The sequence below is a fragment of the Pundamilia nyererei genome, unplaced genomic scaffold (genome assembly GCF_000239375.1).
Source record: "Pundamilia nyererei isolate P.nyererei 1_Seehausen unplaced genomic scaffold, PunNye1.0 scaffold00035, whole genome shotgun sequence".
Classification (NCBI taxonomy): Eukaryota; Metazoa; Chordata; class Actinopteri; order Cichliformes; family Cichlidae; genus Pundamilia; species Pundamilia nyererei.
Window position 1 is genome coordinate 1,930,298 of NW_005187436.1, and position 26,319 is coordinate 1,956,616.

At 40.7% G+C, this 26,319-nt stretch overlaps 3 protein-coding genes across 6 annotated transcripts in view; 1 reads left to right on the forward strand and 2 right to left on the reverse strand.

The window, feature by feature from the left end:
* Positions 1-7,774, forward strand: part of fkbp16 (FKBP prolyl isomerase 16) — a 32,596-nt gene extending 24,822 nt beyond the window's left edge. The window contains exons 4-8 of the mRNA XM_005729939.1: positions 1,765-1,982; positions 4,796-4,977; positions 5,202-5,279; positions 6,924-7,061; positions 7,173-7,774. Of these exons, the coding sequence (XP_005729996.1) occupies positions 1,765-1,982; positions 4,796-4,977; positions 5,202-5,279; positions 6,924-7,061; positions 7,173-7,259 (703 nt within the window). The 3' untranslated portion in view covers positions 7,260-7,774. The remainder of the gene's footprint in view (positions 1-1,764; positions 1,983-4,795; positions 4,978-5,201; positions 5,280-6,923; positions 7,062-7,172) is intronic.
* A 111-nt stretch (positions 7,775-7,885) lies between these two features.
* Positions 7,886-17,792, reverse strand: rasef2 (RAS and EF-hand domain containing 2). Of its 3 annotated transcripts, XM_013910049.1 has the most exons (18): positions 17,530-17,579; positions 17,274-17,396; positions 15,469-15,621; positions 13,292-13,382; positions 12,854-12,949; positions 11,278-11,355; positions 11,075-11,190; positions 10,924-10,992; positions 10,197-10,278; positions 9,988-10,058; positions 9,698-9,884; positions 9,517-9,618; positions 9,155-9,302; positions 8,978-9,059; positions 8,723-8,837; positions 8,510-8,623; positions 8,309-8,385; positions 7,886-8,212 (listed from the first exon to the last, which is right to left on the reverse strand). In XM_013910049.1, exons 2-18 carry the CDS (start codon positions 17,294-17,296, stop codon positions 8,110-8,112), a joined length of 1,707 nt encoding a protein of 568 aa, XP_013765503.1. In that variant the 5' UTR covers positions 17,297-17,396; positions 17,530-17,579; the 3' UTR covers positions 7,886-8,109. The 3 variants fall into 3 exon arrangements, with proteins under 3 accessions (XP_013765503.1, XP_005729998.1, XP_005729997.1); XM_005729941.1 differs by having other exon boundaries at positions 9,155-9,299; positions 17,274-17,792; XM_005729940.1 differs by having other exon boundaries at positions 17,274-17,792.
* Positions 17,793-19,115: 1,323 nt separating this feature from the next.
* Positions 19,116-26,319, reverse strand: part of sema4ba (sema domain, immunoglobulin domain (Ig), transmembrane domain (TM) and short cytoplasmic domain, (semaphorin) 4Ba) — a 42,414-nt gene continuing 35,210 nt past the window's right edge. For both annotated transcript variants that reach the window (XM_005729944.1, XM_005729943.2), the window contains exons 9-15: positions 25,922-26,103; positions 25,312-25,462; positions 24,006-24,216; positions 23,812-23,927; positions 23,247-23,404; positions 22,657-22,748; positions 19,116-22,491 (exon numbers count right to left, since the gene is read on the reverse strand). In XM_005729944.1, the coding sequence (XP_005730001.1) occupies positions 21,719-22,491; positions 22,657-22,748; positions 23,247-23,404; positions 23,812-23,927; positions 24,006-24,216; positions 25,312-25,462; positions 25,922-26,103 (1,683 nt within the window). In that variant the 3' untranslated portion in view covers positions 19,116-21,718. The remainder of the gene's footprint in view (positions 22,492-22,656; positions 22,749-23,246; positions 23,405-23,811; positions 23,928-24,005; positions 24,217-25,311; positions 25,463-25,921; positions 26,104-26,319) is intronic.

The window sequence follows — 26,319 nt, forward strand, 5'->3', positions numbered from 1 at the left end:
ATCTGAATCAGAGCTTCCACACAGAAACTGATAATGGGCCATTGTGTGCAATGTGGTCACAGGAGCCAGATGATTGAGAACCAAATTAACTTTCCTTCTGAGTGACTCTTGAGTGAACTGAACACATTGACAGCTCCAGAGTTCACACCAGTGTCGAATTCTGGTCTGTTTAAGTGAACCGGGGTCTCTCAGGCATCTTTAAAGTTGTTGCTTTTAAGGTCTATGACCTGTTGGATACAGTGAAATTTAACACACGCTGTACTGATAGCGTACCAGCACAGAGAGAGGCATAAATATCAAGTCAAATATCAGAAAAGTGATAACAGTTATTTACTACTTTGTGTTCATTTATTATAAACTCTAGTGTTCAAAAGAGGTTATAATAAATGAACACAAACTGGTAAAACTTGCAACAAAAAAGATACCAGACTGATCGTCACTTTAATTCTGTAAAACCTGAATCATTAACTAGTTGCCTGAAAATTCTAATTTTTTGAAACTGAAGTGTTTTTGGAATTAAATTTGTATAACTTTTGCTCAAAAGTTTATTCAAGTTTTTCAGGTGTCAAAAACTCACAAAACGTCACGTATCAAATATGTCACACTTGGGTCTACGGGGTTAGGGAATTTACCATGTGACCAAAAGTGCCGTATAAGTACCAGCGTGAACTGAAAATCTTGTAAAAAAAAAAATCTTTCTAGCTGTGTCTGTGTCTTTAAATTTAAGAGCAGCATTAGGGGATGAGAAGTGATGCTTTTGTTCTTGTTGGAGAGTTTGCTATAAAGATAAAACACAAGCAGTGACGTGACTAAATAATCCTGGAAGCTAAGCACCAGCTATCAGTTCAATAACTAGGTCACAGAAACTTTCCTTGAGACTAACGTGTCCAAGATCGCGCCACCTTTTCATTCACAGTGAAATTCATCCAGATTAAAGCTCTCTAAGGCTAAAATGTTTTAAAGCCGAGTAGTGCCATACTGTGGTCTGGGAAGTGCAAGTTCAGCCACGTTTTCCTGAAGCACATCCCTCTACACTCATGGTACTCCCTCTGGGACTTTATCAGCGCTCCAAGCTCATCGATCTTATTGCCCAATACCTAACAGCCCTCATGATGATAGCTGGAATGGACGGTTTATATTTCTTCCTCTTTGTTCTCTGCTTAGATCCAGCTCTGCAGCCCCATTATTTCCTCCCTGGCTCATCAGGGATAACAGTACTCATTCCATTCAGGATTACTGATGTACTCAGTGCCATCAGTTGGTCTCATGTAGAAACAATTCCACTGGGAAAAAGGAGCAAGAAAAAAAGGCACACAAAGTAATACAGTTATAAGGCCTTAATAACAGTTAAGACAATAGCTTAAGAACACACACACACAAGCTGGGGCGATCGTGTCTCAAGAGTTGGGAGTTCGCCTTGTAATCGGAAGGTTGCCGGTTCAAGCCCCCAGCTCGCACAGTCTTGGTTGTTGTGTCCTTGGGCAAGACACTTCACCCGTTGCCTACTGGTGGTGGTCAGTGCTCCCCAGGGTGACGCCAGTGTCCGGCAGCCTCGCCTCTGTCAGTGCGCCCCAGGGTGGCTGTGGCTACAATGTAGCTTGCCATCACCAGTGTGTGTGAATGGGTGGATGACTGGATGTGTAAAGTGCTTTGGGGTCCTTAGGGACTAGTAAATACAAATACAGGCCATTTACAAGCTGCTGCCATCCTCTGGCATCTAGCCTCCTTCATACTGACTGTGTTTGTTTTTGTGTTTATGTGCAGAGAGCCTGATATTCCAGCCTGGGCTCCTTTACTCTACCAGCTGCAGCTGCTGGACTTCAGAGAGAAACCGGACCCATTAACGCTGCCCATTGCAGACCGCATCCGCATCGGCAACCAGAAACGAGAGACAGGGAATTTTCATTTCCAGAGGGAGGAATACAGCTTGGCTGCCCGGGCCTATTGCGTGGCTCTGGATGTGCTGACCACACGCAGCAAAGGTAATACACCCTTACTTTTGACTGTGCCAAGGATGCTTTGGCAGAGACAAAGAAACACACACAGAGAAAACACAAACCAGGGCACATAAAACACAGACTAAGAGACCTGAGACACCTTATTGCCACATCAGCCGGGGATGACATAACAGGTTAACGCTCTCCTCACTTCTGCCGTCACACTAATCGCTTCAGCACGATGTAGCGCCACGTCCATCTGAGCCTGGGGCCGTGATAGGTTTTTTGGGCTTACTTCTTTTGCATAATCAAAGCTAATCAATGGTCTTATTTTTTCTACTTACTTAATCACTTTGATCATTGATGAGGCAGGGTCGGGCCAAGAGGGAAATGTGACCGAACATGTCAGCAAAGAGAAAAACATGCACTGCTTCATAATGCAACAATGACAGTAGACCGGTGAGACAAGTCACCATGGCACTGAAGAGAGGAGTTTATCAGGGCATCGAGATCATGTAATTAGTGGATGAGAAGATGACCAGCAAAAGGGAAAACACAGACCTTATCTCTTACTTGTGTCATTCGGAGCCTAACACACAAAAACCAGCTCGGCACACACGAAGATTTAAAATCAATATAATCAATTAACTGGTAATCACGTAAGAATAAATATGCTCTTGCAAAATATTAGAAATGCAAAACTCAATTAATTTTGTGTCATTTTTTTTAAAGTAAGAACTTTTAAGTTTACTGCGTGGATGGATGAAACATGGTCATTTGAGCTGAAGTGTCCTATTAAATGTGGAAAAAGGGAATATTTTCACTTCTATGTCAAACGCTGTTCAGCTTTTAAAAAAGGCAAAAAAGAATAGTGTTTGGTTTGAAGAGGAAATGTCGTTTGAGTTTGAGGTTTTCAAGCTCAATATTTAGGCTTTTTAAAAAACGAATTTAATAAGTAACAAAATATTATTAAATAATTCATTTATGGAGAAGAGCGTCAAATGAAGTAAAACTCGAGCAGATGACCGTCTAAATTATTTGTAGCACATTGATGCCAACACTGATATTGTTTTCGGATCGACACTAGCTCGATAGAATCAATACTTTGTTTCTATCCTCTAAGTTCAGTATGTAGCCCACATAATAGCCTATAACAAGTTGGAGCTGGAGTTTTAGAAACAGGCGCATTTGCATAGCAGGTCTCCAAAAAACACAGTTTCAAAATACATGAGTTAGAATTTGGTAAATGTACGATGATACACACACACACACAAAAGCCACATAAGCTGCTTTTATATGTTAAAATATCATTATTGGTATTGGTATCAGCAACACTGGCCCTGCATTTACTTGATATCGGATCAATGCCAAAATTTGCAGGACTGCACATCATTATTATACATTCAGTTTACAACAAAATAGAGAACCTAATAACTTTGTATAAAACACTGCAAAACACTATGATCCCCATGTTTTGGCTTAAATATTTGCAGCTAACTGGAGACCAAACAGTTGTTTCATACCTTGTCCGAGCACAATGAAGTGCAGTGCGTGTTGTTAGTGTGGCCGCTGCTTGATGCGTCCAGGTGCTGTTTAAAAAGGTGAGCCCGAGCACCTTTCACTTGGACTCGAGCACAGCATCCACGTAGTGTGATGCCTATTTCATATCACACTGCTTTCAATGCTTCCTCAGCTTTCCTGTGTTGAAAATGCTTTGTTAAGTAATTAACATATATGTGGGGACAGTGTGTCACTGCTTCCCCAATTAAGCCACAAAATGCATAAAATTATGAACCCCTTTTTCTCTGTAACAGCGCTTTTCAAGAGCAGGTGTGCACATAAAGAGGGAGAGGAGCGAGTGCTGAGACAAACTGAAGTGTTTTAGGGTCTGGGTCATCAGGGGCAGTGTGAATGTGGGGATGGGTGGCCTATAGTCTGTGATAGTTATTGCTATGATGTGAGTTGCATGAAAATGAAATAGTGGTTGAACAGTTAACACTGAGACACTGACACAGACTCGTATTTTGAATTAGCTTGTGAAAAATGGGTCCATGCATGAGAGTCATCGGTCCTCTTTATTGTCAGATCACATTTAAAATAACTGATTTTGATTTGTTTTCTTTGCAAATTGCCACATCACAATCCTGACATGCAAATATTTGGTTAGCTATTGTCGTGTTGCAAATCGATTAGCCATTTGGGCACAGCATGTATTATGCTTCATTCAGTAAAACTAAGTTGCATGTTTTTCACGATTGACAGCCAAAGCACTCTTTGGCAAAAGATCAGCTTAATGGATGCAAAAGTTGGTTGTTTTTTTCCCCCTGTTTATGCGTGATGTACATAATTTCCTAAACATAACTGTCTTATTTCTGATAAGTTTTTGTTTTTAAAGGCAAAAACAGGCGCAGTAAATCCAAGACGTTTGTTCAACTTGCTCAGGCGCATTTGCGTGGCACATTCACAAAAATGTAGCCCCTAAGCTGCTAACATTTATCACCCATCATGCTCAGGGCCAGCAGTAAAATCCCTTTGCACTAACCAGTGCTCATTACTTCAGTCACTGCTTAAGCCAGTTGGACATCTTTGAGCCTAATGGTAAAACCATGCAGGACAACGATAAAGCATCCAGCTGAATGCAAAAATAGCACTAAATAGCATCGAGTTTCTCCCTGACAGTCAAGATATTATAGATAGGCAGTCATTCACCCTCACGTTTACATCTATTGTTAGTTTACAGCTGCCAATTAACCCTACATGCATGTTTTTGGGCTGTGGGATCAATTCAATCTAATGATTGTAAAGCTACAGTTGAAGCAGAAGGGTATGTTATAAGCCATGCGTCTCTCCCTGTGCAGATGGTAATGATGTTGGTGTGAAGGAAGAGGAGGAGGAGGTGCAGGACTACCGTGTGAAGTGTTTGAACAACCTGGCGACCACTCAAGTCAGACTGGAGCAGTTTGACGAGGCTCTGCACACCAGCCGAGACGTTCTGACCCTCGAGCCAAACAACGTCAAGGCCCTCTTCAGGGTAGGAAAGGTGAGGATGTATAGACAGTGTGTAGCATCTAATTTGAATCTCGCAACCTATAATTTTAAGGAGGTTTCCTGGAAGGAAGAGGAGCTTGTTAATATAGTTAGCTTTTTTATTATTTTTGTGGGTAAATAATAGTAGGTACAATATTGCTATCTTCCTCTCTGTCAGTTTTTGATTTATGCTTCCTCCAGCTCTGCTCACACTGCAGGGTTTCTAATCTCTTTCAGCTCCTGTCTGACAAGAGCGAATACAAAGAGGCTATGGAAGTGCTAAAAAAGGCCTTGAAACTGGAGCCAGCCACCAAGGTGAGATGATATGGGTGAGCAGGTCCTTCTTCCAAGGCTGCCTGTGAATCCCTCCCACATAAAAAAAAAAAGAATGAAAAAACAGGGGAGAGGTCGCTCCAAAATTATTCCTGGCTGCCAATACGCTCCAGTCGGTCTAAATGGTGTGTTTTTATTTTAAAAAGGACCTCTCGAATGTGCCATTATTGAGGTTAAAAATCTCTGCATATTATAATTTCAAGGGTAAAGACAGAGTCGAGTGCTGTTGTTAAACTTGCACTTGCACAGCGAATGAATAAATAATTTCCAGGCCTCGTGCAATTATTCAGAAAAATTCAGCTCCGTACTAAACGCTCAACATGTGTTAAAATATTTTTACATTATTACATTATAAACGATCAACCATCAAACAGCACGGGCTCATATAATAGCAGCGCTCTGAGGCTATACTTGAGCAAAATTGCGCTTTGGGCAATATGATGATATCGCCATGCCAACGTGCAACAACGCAACTGATTTATTTAATCCCAACATGCACAGTTGGGCTTATCTTAAATAAATATAAACAAATGTAAGAAAAATCTTTGGTTGATAACAGAAAAAAATGGTTTCCGCTTTATTTAAATTGACAATATTTTTTTAAATGCCTATAAAATCTCCAGTTTTTTAATACATGAAAACATTTGACCCTGGATATGGGATAAATTACCATCTCTCACATTCACACAAATGGACATAACCGCTTTATTTTGAATATTAAAGTTTAGAAGCTTTTAAATAAATTTGCTCCACATCAGCCTGAAGGAACCCTGGTGAACTCTTTGTGTTGAGGCCTGTACCATCTTGTTTTTGTGGTTTGTTTAATCTGCCAAATCCTCCACAGAGGCTCATGCAAACTGCACATCTGGCAGTCCACAGATGTGACCACATCACTAAGTGCTTTCTTGCAATCTTGGCAAAAATACCACATACATACATAACTTACATTTTTGTAATGCGGAGAGAGTAACCAAGTCCTCTTTTTCAGCTACAGCAGAGAAATGTACAAATGCTGCAAAGATTTGAATTAATCCTAGTTTATGGTCATTGCTTACTCCAGCACCGCAGGATCTGATCTACAGAGAGTGAGGAGTACATTTCTGCCAATGTTACAGTGACCTGATCTATAGGGCGCACTGCCACAGTCACAAATATGCCTGGTCTTGTCTAGACAAAACGAAAATATCTGCTGCTTTGGTAATTACACGCTTGTCCCAGCAGTGGATGAAATGCTTTAGAGAAACCTGATTTAGCTGCTCTGTGAGAAAGTTGGTGCACTGCACTCTGTAGTGGTGGGTCACCCAAAAAAAAAATTAAAAAAAAAATCAGAAATTCCACTGAAAATAAGAAAAATGGCTTACTTTTTATGGCGAGCTACAGTTTTCCGATGATAAATCTGCCATTTAAAAAATATAAAAGGTCCTCTGTGTGAAATTTGGTTACAAGTGCAAAGCTGTTAGTATAAAGTTTAAAATGTGACTTTCATAATTCCCTGGTCTTTAGCATAAAGGTCTACTTCACTTTCAGATCTCTGCTTTCACCTGCTGGACACTTTTAAAACTGCACCTTCACCCTTTGAGCGTTTCATTTTTATTTACTAGAAGCATCTTCCTCCCCCCCTTACAGGCAATCCATGTTGAGTTATCTAAACTTGTCAAAAGGCAGTCTGGAGGCAAAGAAACCCAAGAGTGGAAACCCAAACCAGCAGAGATGCTTGGAGACAATATTGCACCTTTCCTGATCCCATCAAAGAAGAAGCCATCTGTAAGCTGTGATTATATCTACTACTTTTTCTTTTTTTTTTTTTTTTTTTATTATGATTGCCACGAATCTGGCATTGACTGGAACTACCGTGGTGTTTTTGTTGTGTTTTAGGGAATTTCCTGGAAATTTATACTTGGAGCTCTGGTGGTGGCTCTGGGCAGTTTGGTGACATCAATGATTTTGACTGCAAGAAACTGAAATCCTCTGCTGGAAGTAGTTCGAAGATCATCATCTTCATATGCAGGAGCAGAGTTTGATCTCGAGTCATCTAATAAGTTTATATGAAAAGAGTTTTCTGCTGTTGATTCAACACGACAGCACTGGAGCCTGAACTAAAAAGCTCTCGTCTGAAAAACGAATAATAAAACAGAGTTCTCAGTAGGTTTCTGCTGATCGATACGACAGAAGCTTCTCAGCTTTCCAGTTCTGTCTGTTTCACTTGGAAAAAGGATTACGTCTCTCTTTGTTATAAATAATGGGGCCTGGAAAATGTTCCGCTATCACAGATGTTCAACAAAAACCCCCCCAAAAAATTAGTGGATGTGAGACTTTTGTAAAGAAAAACCCCCAGTTACAAGCAGTTTTATTTACACACAGATAAATCCTTCAATTAGTACAAGCGATAAACCCATAATGTAGTATTGCTTACAGTGACGATGAAAACAAAAAAATTAAATATTTTTCCCCCTCTTATGCAACTCTAGAAAAGAAATCTGGGGGAAAAAAAAAGAGCACAGAGATAAAAAAAAGTGTTTGTGTATCTGGCAGTTACAGTTAAAATACTTACATAAAATCAAAATGTAAACACTGTTGCTTATTTTATAAAAATAACCTACCAAATAAATAAAACTTTTTAAAAGAAATATAATGTTGTACATTTATATTTGCACATGTGCAATATTCCCACAATACAAACCTTCATTTTGATCAAATAATAAAAGTACATTTAGGAATTTTATAGTAATACATATAACAGTTTTTAAAATTTGACATTTATTAAATAAAAGTAGCACGTTGTCCTTCGTTGCTCTGTACAGACATGAGTCGTCTACAGTCCACAGCAGTTGTTAAGAGTTTTCTTTGGGCTGATTTGATTCAGTCTGACCTGAGAGTCTGACTGCGGCCTCAGTTTGACATTTTTCTTCACTTCTCTGTGTGAAAGTAAAAAGGCAGGAGTGTTGCCACGGGTTACCAAGCAAAAAACGAGCAAAGAAATGAACTCAAACTCTCTCTCTCTGACCTCCTACCTTGCCAGATGAAGCACAGCCTCTGTGATGTTTGTACCCTCTTTGGCACTCGTTTCGCAGAACAAGGCACCGTACGTCTACAAGCAAAGCACCGACATCCCTGAGTGCATTCAGTTTACTTAGACACCTTAGACGCCAGGTGTCTGTATAAATACTTTTCCACTAGGTGAAATGGAGAAAAAAAAAATAAAAATAACACACCTTGGCCAACTTTTCACCGTGCAAACTGCTCACACAGCTTCCCTCAGGAAGCTCCCCTCGGAGGTCCACCTTGTTTCCAATAACACACATGGGTATTTTCTCCTCCGCTGACTCCTTAATGGAAACAAAGCAGACGATAGATTCTGTTCCTACTTTTTAAATAGTGCATCTTTTGTCATCTTTTCAACAACTGATCGTCACCACTGCAGTTACCTGAATCTGATCCACCCATGCTCTGACGTTAAGGAAGCTGCTTTCTGAAGTCACGTCATAGAGGAGCAGGACTCCGTGAGCTTTACGGAAGTAAGACCTGGCAATACTACGAAACCTAAAATAAACATGAAAACTCATTTTACTCTAGTGTCTTTTAATTGAGTCAATAATTAAAGAGGTTTACATGTGCTAGAACCAAAATGATAGCACCACATTTTCAGTTTTCATTAAACGGTTCTCATGGAGGTGCTGTACCTCTCCTGCCCCGCTGTGTCCCAGATCTGCAGATTTGTCTTCTCACCATCCACCAACATCCTCTTCATTTGGAAATCAACCCCTGGGAACAAAAAAGAAAAGAAAAGCAGATTTATATCTCTGAGCTCAAGCAAGTGCCAGTGTTTAATCAAAAGATATGTTTGCCATGGCACGCACCCAGTGTTGTCTGAATATCATCTCTGAACTCGTTAAGGGTCAATCTCAGCAGGAAGCTGGACTTCCCCGCTCCTGCGTCTCCCGCTAAAACCAGGCGGTACATCTGGGTGGGCTCATCACATGCTTCCATGTCTGCTTCCAACGGCTGCTTAAAGGGAGCATAAGATAACAAGGTTACCCAACACTGACCATATAAAGCAAGCATCATTTAGTTACCTTTCAGAAATGAGACTACGCAGCACACAAAACTAAAATTTAAATCAATACAAAATTACAAGAAAGAGCAACGCTAAACACAACACCAAAGAAGAAACCAAAGGAAAAGTGGGAATGCAAAAACTTTAAATCAAGAACCGGTTTACCTTTGGAGAAAAGGCAGATAAACGTCTTCGTAGGGAAGAAGCGATGGAGGTGGCCATACTCGGAGCCATTGACACGGCAGCTTCAGATTTCACTTCTGATATCTGTAAGAAAAACACAAATTCAATGTCCCGAGAGCAGAGGAGCGTATTGGCATCGAGCGATCCTGGACCTGTCCCCCACCTCCATGTCAGATGGGACACACGAGTAACTGAAGTGCACAGTTTCCACCGAGCTTCTGCTGTCGTCGCTGTCGTAGTCACTGCCCGAGCTCTCAGCTGTGTCCATCGGCAGGGAGACCCCACTGTCCAGGTATTTATCGGCCCAGGTGGCCACATGAGAGTAGGTCAGTTTGCTCGGGACCTCCAAGCTGTACGAAAACACCCGACGCAAACTATGGCTTTAGATGTGACACTTAAGTGCGTAGACATCAATCGGTAGAGGCATACAGGTGTGTAAAAATCTTTATATACCCGCTATGGTTGAGCGTGCTCTGTCGGAGGGGTTTCATTCTCCTGGCTGGGATTTCATTTTGGGGAGACAGCTGTTGAGCAGATTAGGAAAGTCAGGGAGAAAAAAAAAAAAAAACACCTTAAACTCATGAAAACAGTTGACTGTGAGCTTCTACCTGACAGAGCCAGAGGGTATAGGGAAACATGCTATTAGAACAAAAGAGACTTACCCTTCTTTTAGCTGCAACTGCTTCACTTGCCAATACCGAGCGCAGGTCGTCATTACTGTCATACAGCTTTTTATTCAGTTCCCTAATGATGCATTTAAGGAAATATGTGAGAGTCACATTCACATACAATTATTGCACTTCCTTACTTTACTGTATGGGATTGTCAAGCAGTCAAACACTCCTTATAAATGGTCAGTCAATGCTATTGTTTGTGTGTAGTTTTTATTCTAAAGACATAATTTAAACAAGCACGCAACATCCCCAGGAGCGGCATACCTTTGGCCACTTTAGTAGCTGTCCAGTGAATTCACAGTGAGACGGCACACGAGCGTTCACATTAGTCTGCCTTAAAGGTTTTACCATTTAACTAATAAAATCAGTCATTATGCAAATAGCAAAAATCCTGCTATTCTGTTACCCCCAGTTAGTCCAGATAAGTGGCAGACTCATACAACTAGATTAGAAAGATTAGAGGCATTTAGGAGGTACTTGGCTCTTCTATTACATCGTAGGGAGAGCAATAAATATTTGCATGAACTTGGATTCTCAAATCCAAGTTCATGTTGTTTATATAGAGCTCATAAATGTCAAACAGGAGTGACACTGTCAAACCTGTGCGCTTTATTTACTCACGTAGAAGAGCTTGAAAGTACTGACTAGAGTCATTACATTATTGTTTTAAAAAGTCAGCATAAACACATTATTATGAGCTTAAAGGCAGACTTACTGGAGAATCTGAATCTGACTGGAGTACGACTGGTATTCCATAGCCATCCTCTTCAAATCTTCCGTTTCTCTGTGAAAGGACGCACACACCTTATATGGATTGTGGTTTCTGAGCGTCAGAATCGTCAGGTCAGGTCTGACAATAGCTTTACCGTTCATGTTGAGCTTTCTGATCCGCATACACGTTCTTCAGCTTGTCCAGCTCTGAGTGCAGGATGGCGATGTTTGTCTGGGCTTGCAGAAGAGAGCCGCGTAGCTGCTCGTTCTCCTGTGAGGAGATTCGGTCAATGACAACATAAAAATAAAGATAAAAACATTTTGGGATTTATTGGACTAATCTTGTAGTTTGACTTACGTGTGAGAGATTGCCGATTTGTCCGCTCAGTCTGAGCATCTCTTCCTTTGAATGGTTCCGTTCAGAGTCTTCTTTACTCTTAAATCAATTTAAAAAAAACAAAAGCAGTTACATTAAGATTTGGTTAAACAGTTTTACATTTTAATTATATGAAGCAAAGAAAAGCCAAAATACAAAGTAACAGCCACCAGATCTTTTATTGTGAAAGAATGAAACAAGCAGTTCAGAGTTTAGACATTTTTATATATAAAGTTCAAAAAATTTAAATAAAAGGATGATTTTTAAGAGAATTGCAACTCATTTGTAGCAAACAGGATGTTTTACAGTTTAAAATGACCTGATGCTGCGATTTAGAAACACTGTTGAGTGTTTCTAAATTACTTTAAACACACAGACTTGCCTCCAATCTCTTGAAACGTACCATCTTATATCCATCAAACTGTATGCTCACAATAAGTTAACGCTGTGTAAGAGCAGCTGATCTATCACGTTCACCATCTACAGGACAAGGAAACCAACTGCTTCCACTATACTGTATGTGCCAAGCAGACATTTGGTACTATTGCAATACAGAGGAGTCTTACTATTAAAGCTACACAGTACTCCAATTACATGTCTTACATAATAACCTAATTGCATTGTTTTGTTTACTTTGCAAGTTCACGTAATAATGTCTCGTCTTCCTCGTTGATAGGAAATTATTAACCAAACTGGTGACAACAACAAACTTGTGACAGGAAAGTTAAAAATCACACATATACATAACTCCCGTGAGATATGTCTGACAAATTATGACAACAAGTGCTTTACAACACTTTAAAGTCGATAATTTTCAGCAGACACTGGCAATCACTGTTTGCCATGACACAGGGACAACTCGCTACAAGAAGCCAAAAAAATAAAAATAAAAAAGGTTTTGGCCAGTTCCTGCTTTAAATGGGTGTGGAGTGAATTTCTGGCTTCACTTTTTATGCCTCATTTACTCTATGCATTTAAATGCCTCCAGCATGGTTCGATTGAACAGTACAGGTAGTGTCTATACAATGTGCGCTTTTACATCTATGTTAATGTGCGTAATATGAAGCCTTAGAATGAGCGCAGCTAGTCTCCAAAATACACACAACTCTCTCTTAATTATGCTTTCCCTCTTTTTTTGTCCCCTCCTTTATTCAATTCATCTTTCCTCTGTATTTTTATTCACTATTCAAATCACCAAGGCTAACTTATTGTATAGCTAACCACAAATGTGTATGTTTACATTACATTTTCTGCTACGTCTAATGTGAACGGAGAAGCAAAATGCACGAGTAAAAAGTCTTGTTTTTAAGCGAAATCTTGACATTTTCTGGAAATGCTGTCATTTGTGGATGAAAGGTAGTGAGCAGACTTTATCTGTCTGCACGGTCCATCACACTTTCCCAGAAAGCAAGCAGCAGCAGCTAGACATCCTACAAGAGCTTGTGTGTTGCTTTTCAGATACAGAGGCTTTCTTCTCTTTTTGTATGTTGTTAGAGAACATCATGGGGCAACAAAGTAGACAGCTGTCTGTGAAATACGAAAAAAAAAAACAACCTACCTTTAACAGTCTTTCCACACTGGCATGCAGGTCTGCAACTTCATTCTCATGCCTCCTCTGCAAGCCGGCCATAATTTCTTCCATTTTCTTTCTCTCCTGTGAAACCGAAGCAGTTAGAAGTGCAGGCCAGCTCAGGCCTTGAAGAGAGGCTTTTCTGTGACTTTACAGAGGCTCTTTGTGAAAACACATGTAACTAGCTGCTGTGGGCTGTGCCACAAATTTGCAGGTAGCTCACATGAAACACTGAGGAATGAGTGCAATCTTTCCACTTCAACAGGGAATCAAATGCAATCATTTAGTCCACTTGTCTGCGTGCTGTTTATTGATTAAATACGCTGGCTTTCATGATGAAATTTCTTACGTTTAACTTCTAAGTATTGAAGTAAATCACAGGAGCAACGCTTCACATACTATGAACCCTGCAGCTATTCCACTCACCTCGTCTCTCGCCCTCTCCTCCGTCCTAGCGAGATGTTGTTGTATATCGTCCTCCAGCTCTGTCAGCTGACTGTGATTTAAGCCCTCGGCTCTGTTTGAACAGAAAAGTCTGTTTGAGTCCATCATTCAAGCACGCTCAGTCAAAGCAGATCCTCCAACAGCAATCCGAATACAAAAATGAGCAGCACATAAAACCCGAAGAGTCCATTTACTTGATCTAGCTGACTGATTTGACTTGAAACCTGCTACACTTGTGGCTTCGCTCTTCAGCTCAGACAACACATGAGCCAACCAGAGTCGAGGGAGGGACAGAATTTCAAAACAAGACTCCCCAGGTGATTGCTACTGAGGTACTGATTACTGCCAGTGGAGTTTCTTAATTAGATGCCCACACACATTTATTCTACTTTATGTGGGGAAAAGGTTACTTTATAGATACAACTAATGGAAACAGATGGAAATACCCAAGCTATGAAACAATTAAACGACTGGGAAGGGCAGCAAATTTTAGTCTTCCTACTTCCTTGAGAAAGGAATGTTAACTTTCCCATTCCATGCAATTAGTGAAGCACACAAAGCTCTTAGAGACACACTCACTTTTGTTTGTTATAACAGAGATTCCATGGCTTAACAGACTGTCTTTACAGGAAATTATTAAAAAGGCTGAAGTCAAACCTTGATTAACCCTTTAAGACACAAACTACTAAAAGTCACTGTTTGGCTACTCAAAGTAAGCAATCAGGAGTGGTTGTAGACCTTAAGCAGCATCAACTTTTTTGTAAAAACATCCATCTTCTTCTGCTCATCCAGGTCAGGGTTGCAGGGGGGCTGGAGCCTATCCCTAACACATAGAGACAGACAACCATTCGAACTCAGGTTCACACCTACGAGTGTCACTACTAAGAAAAACATCAGATAAAGCTGCACATTTACGGAGCAGATAAACAAAGGGGAAAAAGCTGAGATAGTTAAGTCTCGGCTGATGGGTGTTACCCATGGTGCAATATTTCTTCACTCACCCACTTTCACTCTCCATGTATTTATGAACCACCTTGCATTCAATTATTAGTTTTTATTCGTCTCTGGCTCGCTTACACAGTGTGTCTTTTATCCTGTCTTCCTATTAAAAAGGAGTTTTTTCTTCCCACTGACACTAAGTGCTTGCTCATAGGGGGTTTTCTCTTTATTAGTGTTGGGGATTTACCTTACAAAAATCCTTCAGGCAACTCTTGTTGTGATTTAGCACTACATAAATAAAACTGAATTGACTTCAAAGGAGCTGCAGGAAAGTTTGGCATTCAGTGGAGCAGCAGCATGATGCATGGACAGGCTCTACACAGAAGAGAATTGAACCTAAAAAAGATGATTTCTTTAAATTTAGGATTAGCGTCTTCAAACAAAGCACAAAAAAGCCCCTCACAATCCCCTCATTTGGGGAGTACAGGAATCGGTGGTATTTAGAGCTCGCTATACCTGCAACACAGCATAAAATACTTCAAAACTTTAAATGATCTGAATGTAAAAGTAGTTGAATATCTCGCAAAAAGACTTTGTTGTATAAAAGGAAGTTTTTGTGTCAGGATGCGATTCAGAAGCACAGTTTGACACCCACGTCAGAGAAGGATAGAGGAAGACCTTGTGTATGCAAACCACTGGCAGTGTTATACTAAGAACACCCTAATCCAAATCACAGAGGTGCTTTTATTATTATTATTTTTCTATTTCAGGACAGTGACTGATGAGCCAACTGACAGATGGCATATGAGACTGCAGCAACATCAGAGGAGTCAACTAGCAGTTAGATCTCCACTAATCAGAACTGTTGAAATCTGCACAGATTCACAGTCTGCCCAAATAAACATTTAACTCTGCTGTTGTGTCTCTAGCTCATTTGGGGAAAACAATTACAATACATTAGCTTAAGAAAATATGCAAATTGCACACTGACAAAAGTAGTGAAGACCGGAGGGTTAAACACTTAGCAGCTTCAGCAGTTAGATAGTAAACCACATTAAAAATGCACTTGAACTGCATCCACAAGAGGGCAGCCACTTCATATCTGCTCATATCATCACTGGGACCCATGTGCTGTGACTTCCTGCTGATTGTTATATACTGATTTGACTTTACAAGCTCCTCCTAAATCTACTGACCACATGCAGGACAGTTGCTCTTACCGCTTCAGACTGGTTTCAAGCTGTTCACACTGAAGTCTGCTGTCCAGGCTTTGGCTGATCAGGGAGTGGATGAGTTCCTCATACTGCTGCAGGAGAGTCATGTTTGCAGAGGAGTGAATGGCCTTGTAAAGATCGGCCAGCTGCTCCCTGAAACTATGACAACACAACAGTTAGTAACCACCTGCTGACTGACATGTTTTCAGTTGCATATTTTGACTAAAATATGGTTTTAGCAGCAAATTATAAACTCCTGGAGGGCTAAAAGATAGGTGTTAAAAGTTGATCGTTTCAGAAAGAGAAAGCAGTGCAACAGACCATTCATGATGGATATCCACTGTGGAATAAATTGGTGAAACAAAAAGGTAGAGGTAAACATCTTTTGGCAAAATAGTGCTGTAATTTCTGTTTCAACCCTTCAATTAAAAGATAAAACTTAGTACATCAGTCGGTATCTTGAGTGTTTGAAATCTACTCTGATATGGTGTACAGAGCTACGTTTAGGACATTTTTCTCAGTGTTAAAACAGTTTCTAGATCTCATTAGTATACAGCAAGATAGCAAAATCTAGCTTTTCTAGGTTTGGAGAAGATCTATACAGATCTAAAACAGTTTGGGTTTCTGTGTGTCACTGATCACCATTAGTGAAAACGTCCATTTAGAAATAATGTAACAAATATAATGCCAAGCTGAGCTATGCTTAAAGATAGTTGCATTTTTTAAACGATATTTTTCTGTATTGTTTTCTTTTTTTCTTTCTACAGTGTTGAGTCACATAATACAATACTGAAATGTAACTTATTACAAATACTAATATTTTACTTTGAGTAAATGTCCTTGAATGTTCTATACAAATATTGTACTTTGTATTTCATACCATTTAATGTAAAGCTATTTATTTCTATCATTATTATTATTATTAATATTAATAATAATAATGATAATAATAATAATAATAATAATAATAATAATAATAATATTTAACATATAGAATTATAGTAAGTAATGAAAATTGCCAGATGGTGCTAAAATGATTTATGCATTAATTAAGACTTCATCGTGCGTGAAACCATATACTTACATCCAAACCATAAACTGGCCTGACCTCTCCTTTAAGTCATAGAGCCACACACATTTCTCCCAGCCAGTCATGGGATCTAACCCCTAAACATCAACCCTACATACAAATAAAAACTTGGAAAAAAAAAAGTCACAAATGCAACAAAGTCTCTTTTTTTTCCAAGTCTTTCACTGAGTGCCCTGATATCAGTTAATCAGTAATAGTCCAGCAATATAATTGTGCATAGTACTTTAGGCATTTTAGGTATATTTAGTACTTAGAATGAACTTTACCACTTTGACCACTTTGCAAGAAACCTATTCAGTATAAACCACTATTTGAACTCATGTGCGGCAGCAGTTTTTAATACATCGCATGTTTTTCTGACAAATATTCTGATTTCCTGTACTTCCCTCCGGCTTCCTCTTGGTTCCGAGTGGCACCCCATTTAAAAATCCTTTATAAACGCCCCTGCCACTAAGAAAGATGACATCAGTGACGATACAAAAGTTATGGGACATAGGTATATACTTATTATCTTAGTATAAACGTCCAGTGTTTTTTGATTACATTCAAGCTGTATATCGTTTTTAAGGGTGAGCTTGTTTATTCTTCCAGTACACACCTGTACCGCATGACTAATCAGTGCAGCACAAAGCTAACAGTGGGGCAGCAGTACCCACTGGCCAGGTAATTTCCAGCCAGAATACGGGTAGAGCAAACTGGAGCTTCCCGGATGTGAGTTTACCTTTCGGTAAGGATGGATTTCATATCTGCCTTGTCTTCAAACTCTTCCCAGGGGGAGTCTTGTGCTTGGGATGCCCCTGCGCCGAAAGACGCCAGATCCAGAGTCTCCGAAACCTCCTGAAACCTGGAGGAAAACCTGTTGTAGTCGATGTATCCGTCTTCGTGCGGGTCAAACTTGTCAAACAGAGTCCCGATCTCGGTTTCAGGGACGCTGAGCTCACGGCAGACTACAGTAAAGTCCTCGTACTCGATCTTACCGGACTTGTTCACGTCGCAAACAGAGAATAATCTCCGAAGGCTGGGTCGCTCCATAGTTACTGGTTTAAAAAATAAAGTATAATCCAGAAAATGTTAGAATTTAACAAACTTGAGCCAAAATAAAAGCCCCCACCATCGTCTCAGAGTTACTGTAGAGGATTGGTCCAAACCTGCCTGTAGGCGGGTACCAGCCGAATCAATGGACCCTAATGTGCCTCCTCGTTTGGCTTGGACTGGAGTTAGATGTCATGTATGTTTGCAGTGACGCTGCGATATAATAGAACTACAACAGACAACGCAGGTGCTTACCTGTGTTTGCCTTTAAGGTGTGTGTGCTCCATGTGAGAGTTTTATCAGATAACCTGCGCACCATTGTTTGGCTGGGTTTGCAGAGTTTCTGACAACACCCTGAGAGGAAAAGCGGTAACCTGTGCTCAGAGTTGGGGCCCACAGTTTGTTCCAGCTGGGACTGCAGCAGCGTTTTGAAGTCACTGGCCACTTATTTAGACTATTTTGACTATGACATGGTTTTAGGTACCAAGAAAGATAAATATCTGCTTCAAGCTAATAGTATGAAAACAGGAAATAAACCATGTTATGACGAAGTACTGCAGAAGAGCGTCTCTGAGCCCAACATGATGAATTTTCAAGCAGGCGAGCTACAGCAGCAAAGGATCACACCGACCTCTGCTCCTGACAGCCACAAATAGAAAACTAAGGCTATAAATCACACAGGGTCACCAAAATGGGACAAGAGAAAAGTGGAACTATTGCTTTGTTCTGTTTTTGCAGCAACTTTCAGATGGTATAGTCAGAAATTCGGGTAAACAACATGAAAGCATGAATCCATCCTCCTTGGCAATTAGTGGTTCAGGCTGATGGGGGTATAATGGTGTGGGGGATGTTTCCCTGGTTGCCCTAGTACCAACTCAAGCTGGAATACCTGAAACTTGGTAAAGCTGCTGAATATCAGTATCTCAGGTTAATTTTGAACGGCACTTACTATTGTATGACTTTATAAAGCATTTATGTAGTTATTATTTGCAACATATATCAGATGGTGCTGCCGCCATGCGGTAAAAGGAGAAATTACAGTTTATTCTGTTTATGATGGCAGTCCATAAATAATACATTTTAAGGTAGGAGCGAGGGGCGATTTAAATCGGACCTAGGGCCATGATTCACAGTCACTTCAACGCGCTTTATATTGTAAGGTAAAGACCTTACAATAACACAGGGACAATCCCAATAATCAAATGAGCCCTTAATGAGCAAGCACTTGGGAACAGTGGGAAAGGAAAGGTTAAATAAACAAATTTCTACCAGAAAATGATACAAATTGGTATTTGCATCAAATGTTAGATGGTAAAAAAATAACATTTCTTGCATATGGACCCATTAAAACCCAGATTTGAGGTCTCCCACTACAACGCTCTTGCAAAAACCTGCACCATTGTCAAGGAAATGGTTAACCTACTGAAATCATGAGCCTTTCAAATAACAAAAATCTCCATTTTATCTTTATTTGAAAAATTAAAATAAAGTGCTTTTTATATACAATACAAAAAGAAAGAAAACAGTAGTGATGTATGATACAAAAAAATACAATTCACAATATTTTTTACATTGGCAGCTGAATTTACAAAACAACTTTACATAAAAACTTGTTTACTTACAATACATGTTGACAAGAGTCTGAGCAACTTGTACTGTCACAAATAGAAGAAGGCCCGACTATAGTGGTTCAATAAGTGAGAGCAGACGACGATACTTTCACTGTGGCATTAATAGTGTAGGCTTGTATTCAAATACAGAAAAACATATTCAGTACCTGCACATATTCGACTAAATCACTGCCACGCCGTATTTATTCTGCGCTTTGCAAATTTAATATTGTTCTGATGACAGCCGCTTCACCAAAAGCTGCCACTTGTTGTTTTTAATAACAGTCAAAGCATGAGTCTTTCATATTGCATGAGTGAATATAGCTGACTAGTCTTTGAAATTCAGTTTTGCAGTGCCATTTATAGGAAATGTAATATAATACTAATGCTTATATTTTTTTTTAATATTTAAAAAAAAAAAAGAAAAATCAGCCAGTGGTTATTTATGCACTACAGTTTAAGAATAAAATAGAATCCCTGACTGCGCTTGAAGCCACCCTAACAAAAATGTAAAATAAAACGACACCTCTCATGAGCACGTATTGTACAACATTGACACAATTAAATTACACGTATTCACGGTTTTGACGTTTTTTTTTTAAGTATGGCCAGTCCTGTCACACCTACAGTGTAGCGTTTGACTCCAGAGCACTACTACCTGGTTAGTTTATTATCCCCAAGAGGCACATCTCTTGATTATTGTTTCAGAAGGCATTCTCCATTCCCACCCCTCCCCCCAAGGCAGATTTGTAACCAAATCCATAACCTGCAGTGTACTAAGGCTCCTAACATGATGTGCAAATCCTGTGCTTTCTGAGTCACAATGGGCATATACATCTCTTCAGGTACGCATTTTTTCTGTTGTTGTTGTTGTTGTGAAGTATTGATTTTGCTGGCTGGATCACAATACTAGAGCCATACTCAAGAATAAAAAATATTGGATGACATGAGAAATGCTATCAAGTTACGCAATCATCTGATTTAGTTATATTAAAGCGAGAAAAATCAGTAAAATGAACAATTCCCCTGTTTATTACTGAATGACAATGAGAGTTATTGCCTTAATGGTTGCCTTTACAACCACCTAAGAGGCCGTTGTCTTCATCAACACTCTTCAGTTTATATTTATATCAAAGGTGGCAGTCTACAGGTGTGTTATTGAAATCACATTATTTTTAGGTGTTTGTTTTAGATTCAGTATGATTCAGTGACAGAACAGCTGTGAAAAAATGTCTCCATAAAATAACCTATTGGCCACATAATAATAATATTAATAATGACGATAATAAATATTGATAACCTTTCATCACGCTGCAATAAATGACCTGCCGCAGATTTAACATTACCGTTCCGGACGCTCGTCTTTTATCGTCTGTTTTTGTCACGCCAGCCTTTCAGGGCTGCATCATCTTTCTCCAGAAAACGCACCAAAATGGCTAAAATCTCTTGCATACTTGCGACTGCGGTGTAATGAGTGTGCGTCTCTTTGCGTGGGTGTGTGTTTGTAGTGCCACTGTATCTAAAGTAATTAACAGTGCCAACACCTTTGTGCTTACTCAGTCTCAAGGTGAGGTGTTTCTCGGTGTTTACCCCACTTCACATTATTTGCTTTGCATAGACTGCCTATCTCATGAAGAATAGCGTGATAATACCTGGAATGAGTCCCCCTCCCTTCCCTTTTATCATATTTGGTGAAAGAAAACCAAGACAAATCTAACAACTTAAAGTCAGTCGTCATCAGACAAATATTTATACCTAGTAAAGATGGCAATACTTAAAAAGCACATTTCTCTCTTTTCTTGGAGTGCAGTGATTGAGGTGGTAAGAGTTTCTGCATTTCTGCTTTCATCTTTTCAGATTTCTTTGTTCTTGCTGTGTTTGAATTAACTCTAAAATAATGAGTGTACTTGTGTGAATGTACACAGGCTATCCTGTAAGAAACATTACAGGACTTTTTGAATATATATGTATGTATATCTTGCCTGTCTTTGACTTGTTCGTGTGGATTCTGCTTTACCTTGCTACAGTACAGTACATAGTGCACAACCTCAGTGAAGGCTAAACTCTCGCAGAATGAAAATAAATCAGCAAACACTGCGTCAGGCGTCGTGTTCGAGCATCACTCTGCCTTTCAGAGTATTACCGGCATGTCATATGGACGGACTGTGAAAGGCAACTCTCTGAAATCTGTTCGCTAAATCGTGGTCACGATGCCATGTCAATGCTCGTTACATTCCCGTGAGCCGTACGTGAAAGTCTGAAGGCGAGCCGGAGCTTCTTCAGTGTGCTTCAAATGCACTTGAATAAGAGGGTGAGAGGAAAACGAAATAAAACGCACATGGACCACATCGACAGAATTAAAAAAGAAAGAAAAAGGAGCGAGAGAGAGAGTGCAAAATCTGTGTAATGTAAAGTCTCTCCACGAGAGTGCTGATTTTTCCCTCTTATGTTTTTGTCTTTCTCAACAAGTGCACTCTTTCCTTTGAGTTCAAAAGCAGTCACTCCATATAACATGAAGCCTGCCTCACACTATAGAGTCTTTAATCTCGGAGCCCAGCCGGACTCGAGGCCGGGGGCACGTGGGTGAAATCTCCACGTGGCTCTCTCTTAAGTTCAGAGGCCTCTTCTCCGATTCAGAGAAGCTCTTGCTGTTATCAGGTGACGAGCACTCGTGCGGTGGAGTGCTGCAGATGTAGTTGTCATTAAGGGTCTGGTACCCCTTGTGATCCGAAGCTGAGGTTGTGACTGTGTTGCCGTTGAGCGGCAAGTTTTCAGCGGGTTTCCCCACTATTCTGGGCTTCTTCTGCTGCATGTTCGGGCACTCTCCCTCCTTCAGCATGGACTTCATGTGGTCACGGTTCCTGTAAACCACAAAAAGGGAGAAGACTACCAGGGAAAACACCAGGAGGGCGCATACAACGATCAGCTCGTTCCAGTAGGTCTTTGTGTTGATCTGCGGCGAGCGGGCCTCCCCTGGCAGGATGATGATTTCCTCCTGTGAGATCTGCGGCGTACGTGAACGGCCTGTCAAGGTGGTGCTCTCCTCCTTGGCTTCGCCTCTCACACAGTAGTTTGCCAGCAGCTGTCTGAAGCCCTCCTCCACTGACCAGCACTCGTATGTTTCCTGCTTGTCCGCTTGAGCTACCACCACCAGTCCCCCCTCTGGGCTGGGGTAATGGAAATGACCTGCGCTCTCACCGAACTCCCACTTCCTTTCAGCCAAATTAGAGCGCAGCTTGCAGGGCAGTACTTTGAATGTGTTGGCTGGGATAATGATCACCTGGCATGACGACATCCCTGCGGAAAGTCAAAGTGCAGATGAGTCAGGTATGGCGTGAAAAAAGGCTGTACAACTCGGCTGATACAGAATAATAATGGTTTTTCAATCAACTCTCATTTTGAGAGGCATAGCACGGAAATGGAGAGTGCTCTGTAAATCTTAGAGAAGAGGAGGCCACATACGTGTAGGTGGAGGTCTGGCAAACCGTGGACTTGCCGCAGTCTTATTGCAAATAGCTGATGTGTCTGCTTCATCTACATCCTGCCGCCAGGCACTGAAACACATACAATTAACCATAAATAATAATCATAAGCTTTTTTTTTTTTTAATGCACTCTCTCATCTAATATTTGCATATCACAGGCATAGACTGAATATAAAAGAAGGACAGAGCCCCTGGGCCTGAAAAGTGAATCCAGTGTGAAAGATCTTTAAACCCGTGTTCTTTCTCATGTTGAGCAGGGGGCAAATCTGGGCGCAAACAAAAGATTGTAAAGCAGATTAAACAGTTTCCTAGTGGGTTTATAGTCTTAATTGCTAGTTTCCAGTCTTATTTAATACAACACGATGCTTGTTTGGTAAATTGTTTTCCTGTTTAGAGTAAAATACATGATTATTCGGGGTAGAGCATCCCTCATGCCTGGTTCATCAAGATGGTGACAATGAAATTGCCAAATTTGAGGCTTCAAACAGGACTTCAACCTTTTATGTACAGTTTATGATCACAGAAAGCCTTGGCTGCTAAAATAAATATTGTGCAGCGGGATACGTACTTGTTTGGTGTAGCACGTCTGACATCTACACATTGCTTCCCATTCCAGGCACAGTAAGGATCCCTGGAGAGGATGCACTCCCCACAGCTCTGATAATTAGTGCAGTTAGCTACTGAGACCTCCACCAGTTCAGAGAAAGAAGAAACATAGAGCTGACCCTGTGGATGACAGATGACAAAGAAGGGGACAGTCAGGAGGTGCCCCAAATACTGATACTGGGTTACTATTTTCATCCAGAGTCCTCTCTTTGTGACCCTGATCTAAATGTGGTAGACTTCTTTCATCCATTTTAAAAGGAATTCCTTTGCCCTGATCTATGGAAGCACATGCCAGGATTCAGGAAGTGTCACAAATCCAGCTGTTAAAACCCCAGCTGCAGATCCCCTGAGAGAAAGTTGCACGCAATTAGCTCACTGAACACGGGGTACGCTGCAGGCTGCGACTCTTAATGGCTCATGGAGTCTCTAAACTGCCAATAAATGAATTTACTGAGCCCATTAGTTTAAACCATGAGAAAGTGCTGTGAATTAAATCGGACCGTTTTCTTTCCGAACACCACGTGTACCTTTTCAGTGTCCAGCTCAATGTGCTGCACCGGCTGAGAGTCACGGAAGAGCACCATCTCTTCAATAATGTGCATCTTCTTGTTGACGTTAATGGCTTTATGAAGTCTCCCATCATCTGGAGAAGAGAGTTTAAGTGAAGTCAGATAAAACAACGGTGCAGGTGAAGAGTGTTTGTGAGCGGTGAGCTGTTTACCTGTGCCAATGAAGAGCACGTTATACACCTTTTTAGCTGCTTGAACACGATGGACGGCGATCTGCGTGTAGCGGACATTGCGCTTGAGTAGCAGAGGCTGGCTGCGGATCACGTTGTCCATCAGGAAGTGGTCTTTGACAAAATTCAGCACCTTGTCTGGCATGAGCAACGAGGAGGAGATGCCCTGTTTTCTGGCAGCGTTTGTGATGCACTGGAAAACACAACAAACATACTGCTTTACATGCTTTCCCCATACGTTCACTGGATAATGAAACCTGCAGCGGCTGTACAGCACTTCTTTGTGTGTTTATTTTATTACCAGGTCATTTCAGTGATTTGAGTTTGATAAGTCAGGAAATTAAACCTGCAGTCGTTTGATAAGAATCATGTTTAGGACCTGGAGACGAGTGATGCCTGTCTAAAAGATATCTGATCAAGCCTCTATCAGCAGTCACAAATGGGAACAACCTAGGCTACGTTCACACTGCAGGCGAAAGCGCATCAAATCCGATTTTTTTGACCCTATGCGACCCATATCCGATCTTGGTATGACAGTGTGAACGGCACAAATCCGATATTTTCAAATCCGATCTGGGTCACTGTCGTATGTGGTACTGAATCCGATACATATCCGATGTTTCAGAAAGCGACTGCTGTTTGAACGGTCAAGTTCCATTAAATCCATCTTTTATGTCACTGACACAAGACAGACGCCAATTATCAGCGCCGGAGAAGCGCCCGATAAGACATCGCGAACGCTTCCTGGCCATCCGGTGAAACTGCTGGGAAGACAACGTTGGAGAAACGTTAACATTTTATTTGTACTGTATAACCTGCAGATTATGACAGAAATCTGCAACTATCCTTTGAAGCACCGCGCCTCTCTAAAACAGCAATAAGGATCATTATTAGGTTATCTACATTATTATGTAAATAACAAAATAACTTGAAGCAACAATTGGGAAACGTGAAGTCCGAAGTCTTTATATTAAGGGCCATCAGTCAAACAATATAGTTTGCTCTGGGTCTAAACAGAGCGCGTTGTGTGTGACATCTTCTTTTGCGCATGTGGGCCGCTTTGAGCGTTCACACTACAGCGCGTTTGCTGTCGCATTTTATTTGTAGTGTGAACAAGCAGACAAAAAAAATCGGATTTGATCAAAAAATCTGAATTGAGCATTAAGACCTGCAGTGTGAACGTAGCCCTAGAGACCTCATGCAGCTGAAGAGACACAGTGCAGAGTAGTGACATGTGCAGGATGTATCTACTGGGTTTTCCAGCAGAGGGCAGCAGGAAAGCACTCACCGCTCCAGGCCGAGGCTCTGGCACCGGATGGTTGTAAGTATACCACTGCTGGGTTTCGCGGTTAACCTCACGGTATCGCCCGTTGAACGCCTTTTCTACCTGGTCCATAGTGAAAGAGCACACTGCAGAGCTTCCTGATGCACCTTTGTACCTTTTATAGGACATAAACAATTGACAGATGATTACAATCTTTCAAACTTGTAAAGCCTTGAAAAAAGCTGTACGTAAACATAGAGATAATACAGTGAAAATCCACCAAAACAGATGGAAAACTGGTAGTTAAGTCCTGTTACACTCTTCTTTGCTTGACAGTAAATTTTACACATACATTTTATCTTTAAATAACAATTCTCATCTATCACAGATCATTGAGAAACATGATTGAATACATATTTAATTAGTAATCTAAATGTTACGAGTAAGATCAAGATGCTTGTCTTGATCTTCCTGGTGTTCATAATGGTTTAAATCTCCACAGCCTTCACAAACACAATCAGGTATGCCACTGTTTTTCATTTTATAATCCCTCATGTGTGTGAAATAATTACCTTAAAGGTGTCTGTACATTTATTTCATTGTTATCTTAATCAAAAGATTTAAAAGCTCTCACCACTGAGAGGTGAAGACTCCATAAAACACTGTGTTCTTCCAGTCCTCCGGACTGGGTGTGAGCACAAACATGTCTTGGATTATGTTGAAGGGAAAGCCGTCATCGGGCAGAGAACACAAGAGCTGAGCCTTCAGGAACGTCGTCCATTTCTTCTGCAGCACCCTTTCACCTCCAACGTCACCCTGCAACACAACAACTGTTGGTTAGGAGGGGGATTTTTTCCAGCACGAAGCGCTGCAGTATGAGATCTGACACCTGAGGTCAGTATAGACAATATCCTCACACAGTTTGACACACAAGTGTGATTTGATGGGATCTGACAGATCTGCGGTGCATATTCTGAAATGATGATATGCACCACATGGTACACTGCAAAAACATACTATAACATGCCTTTG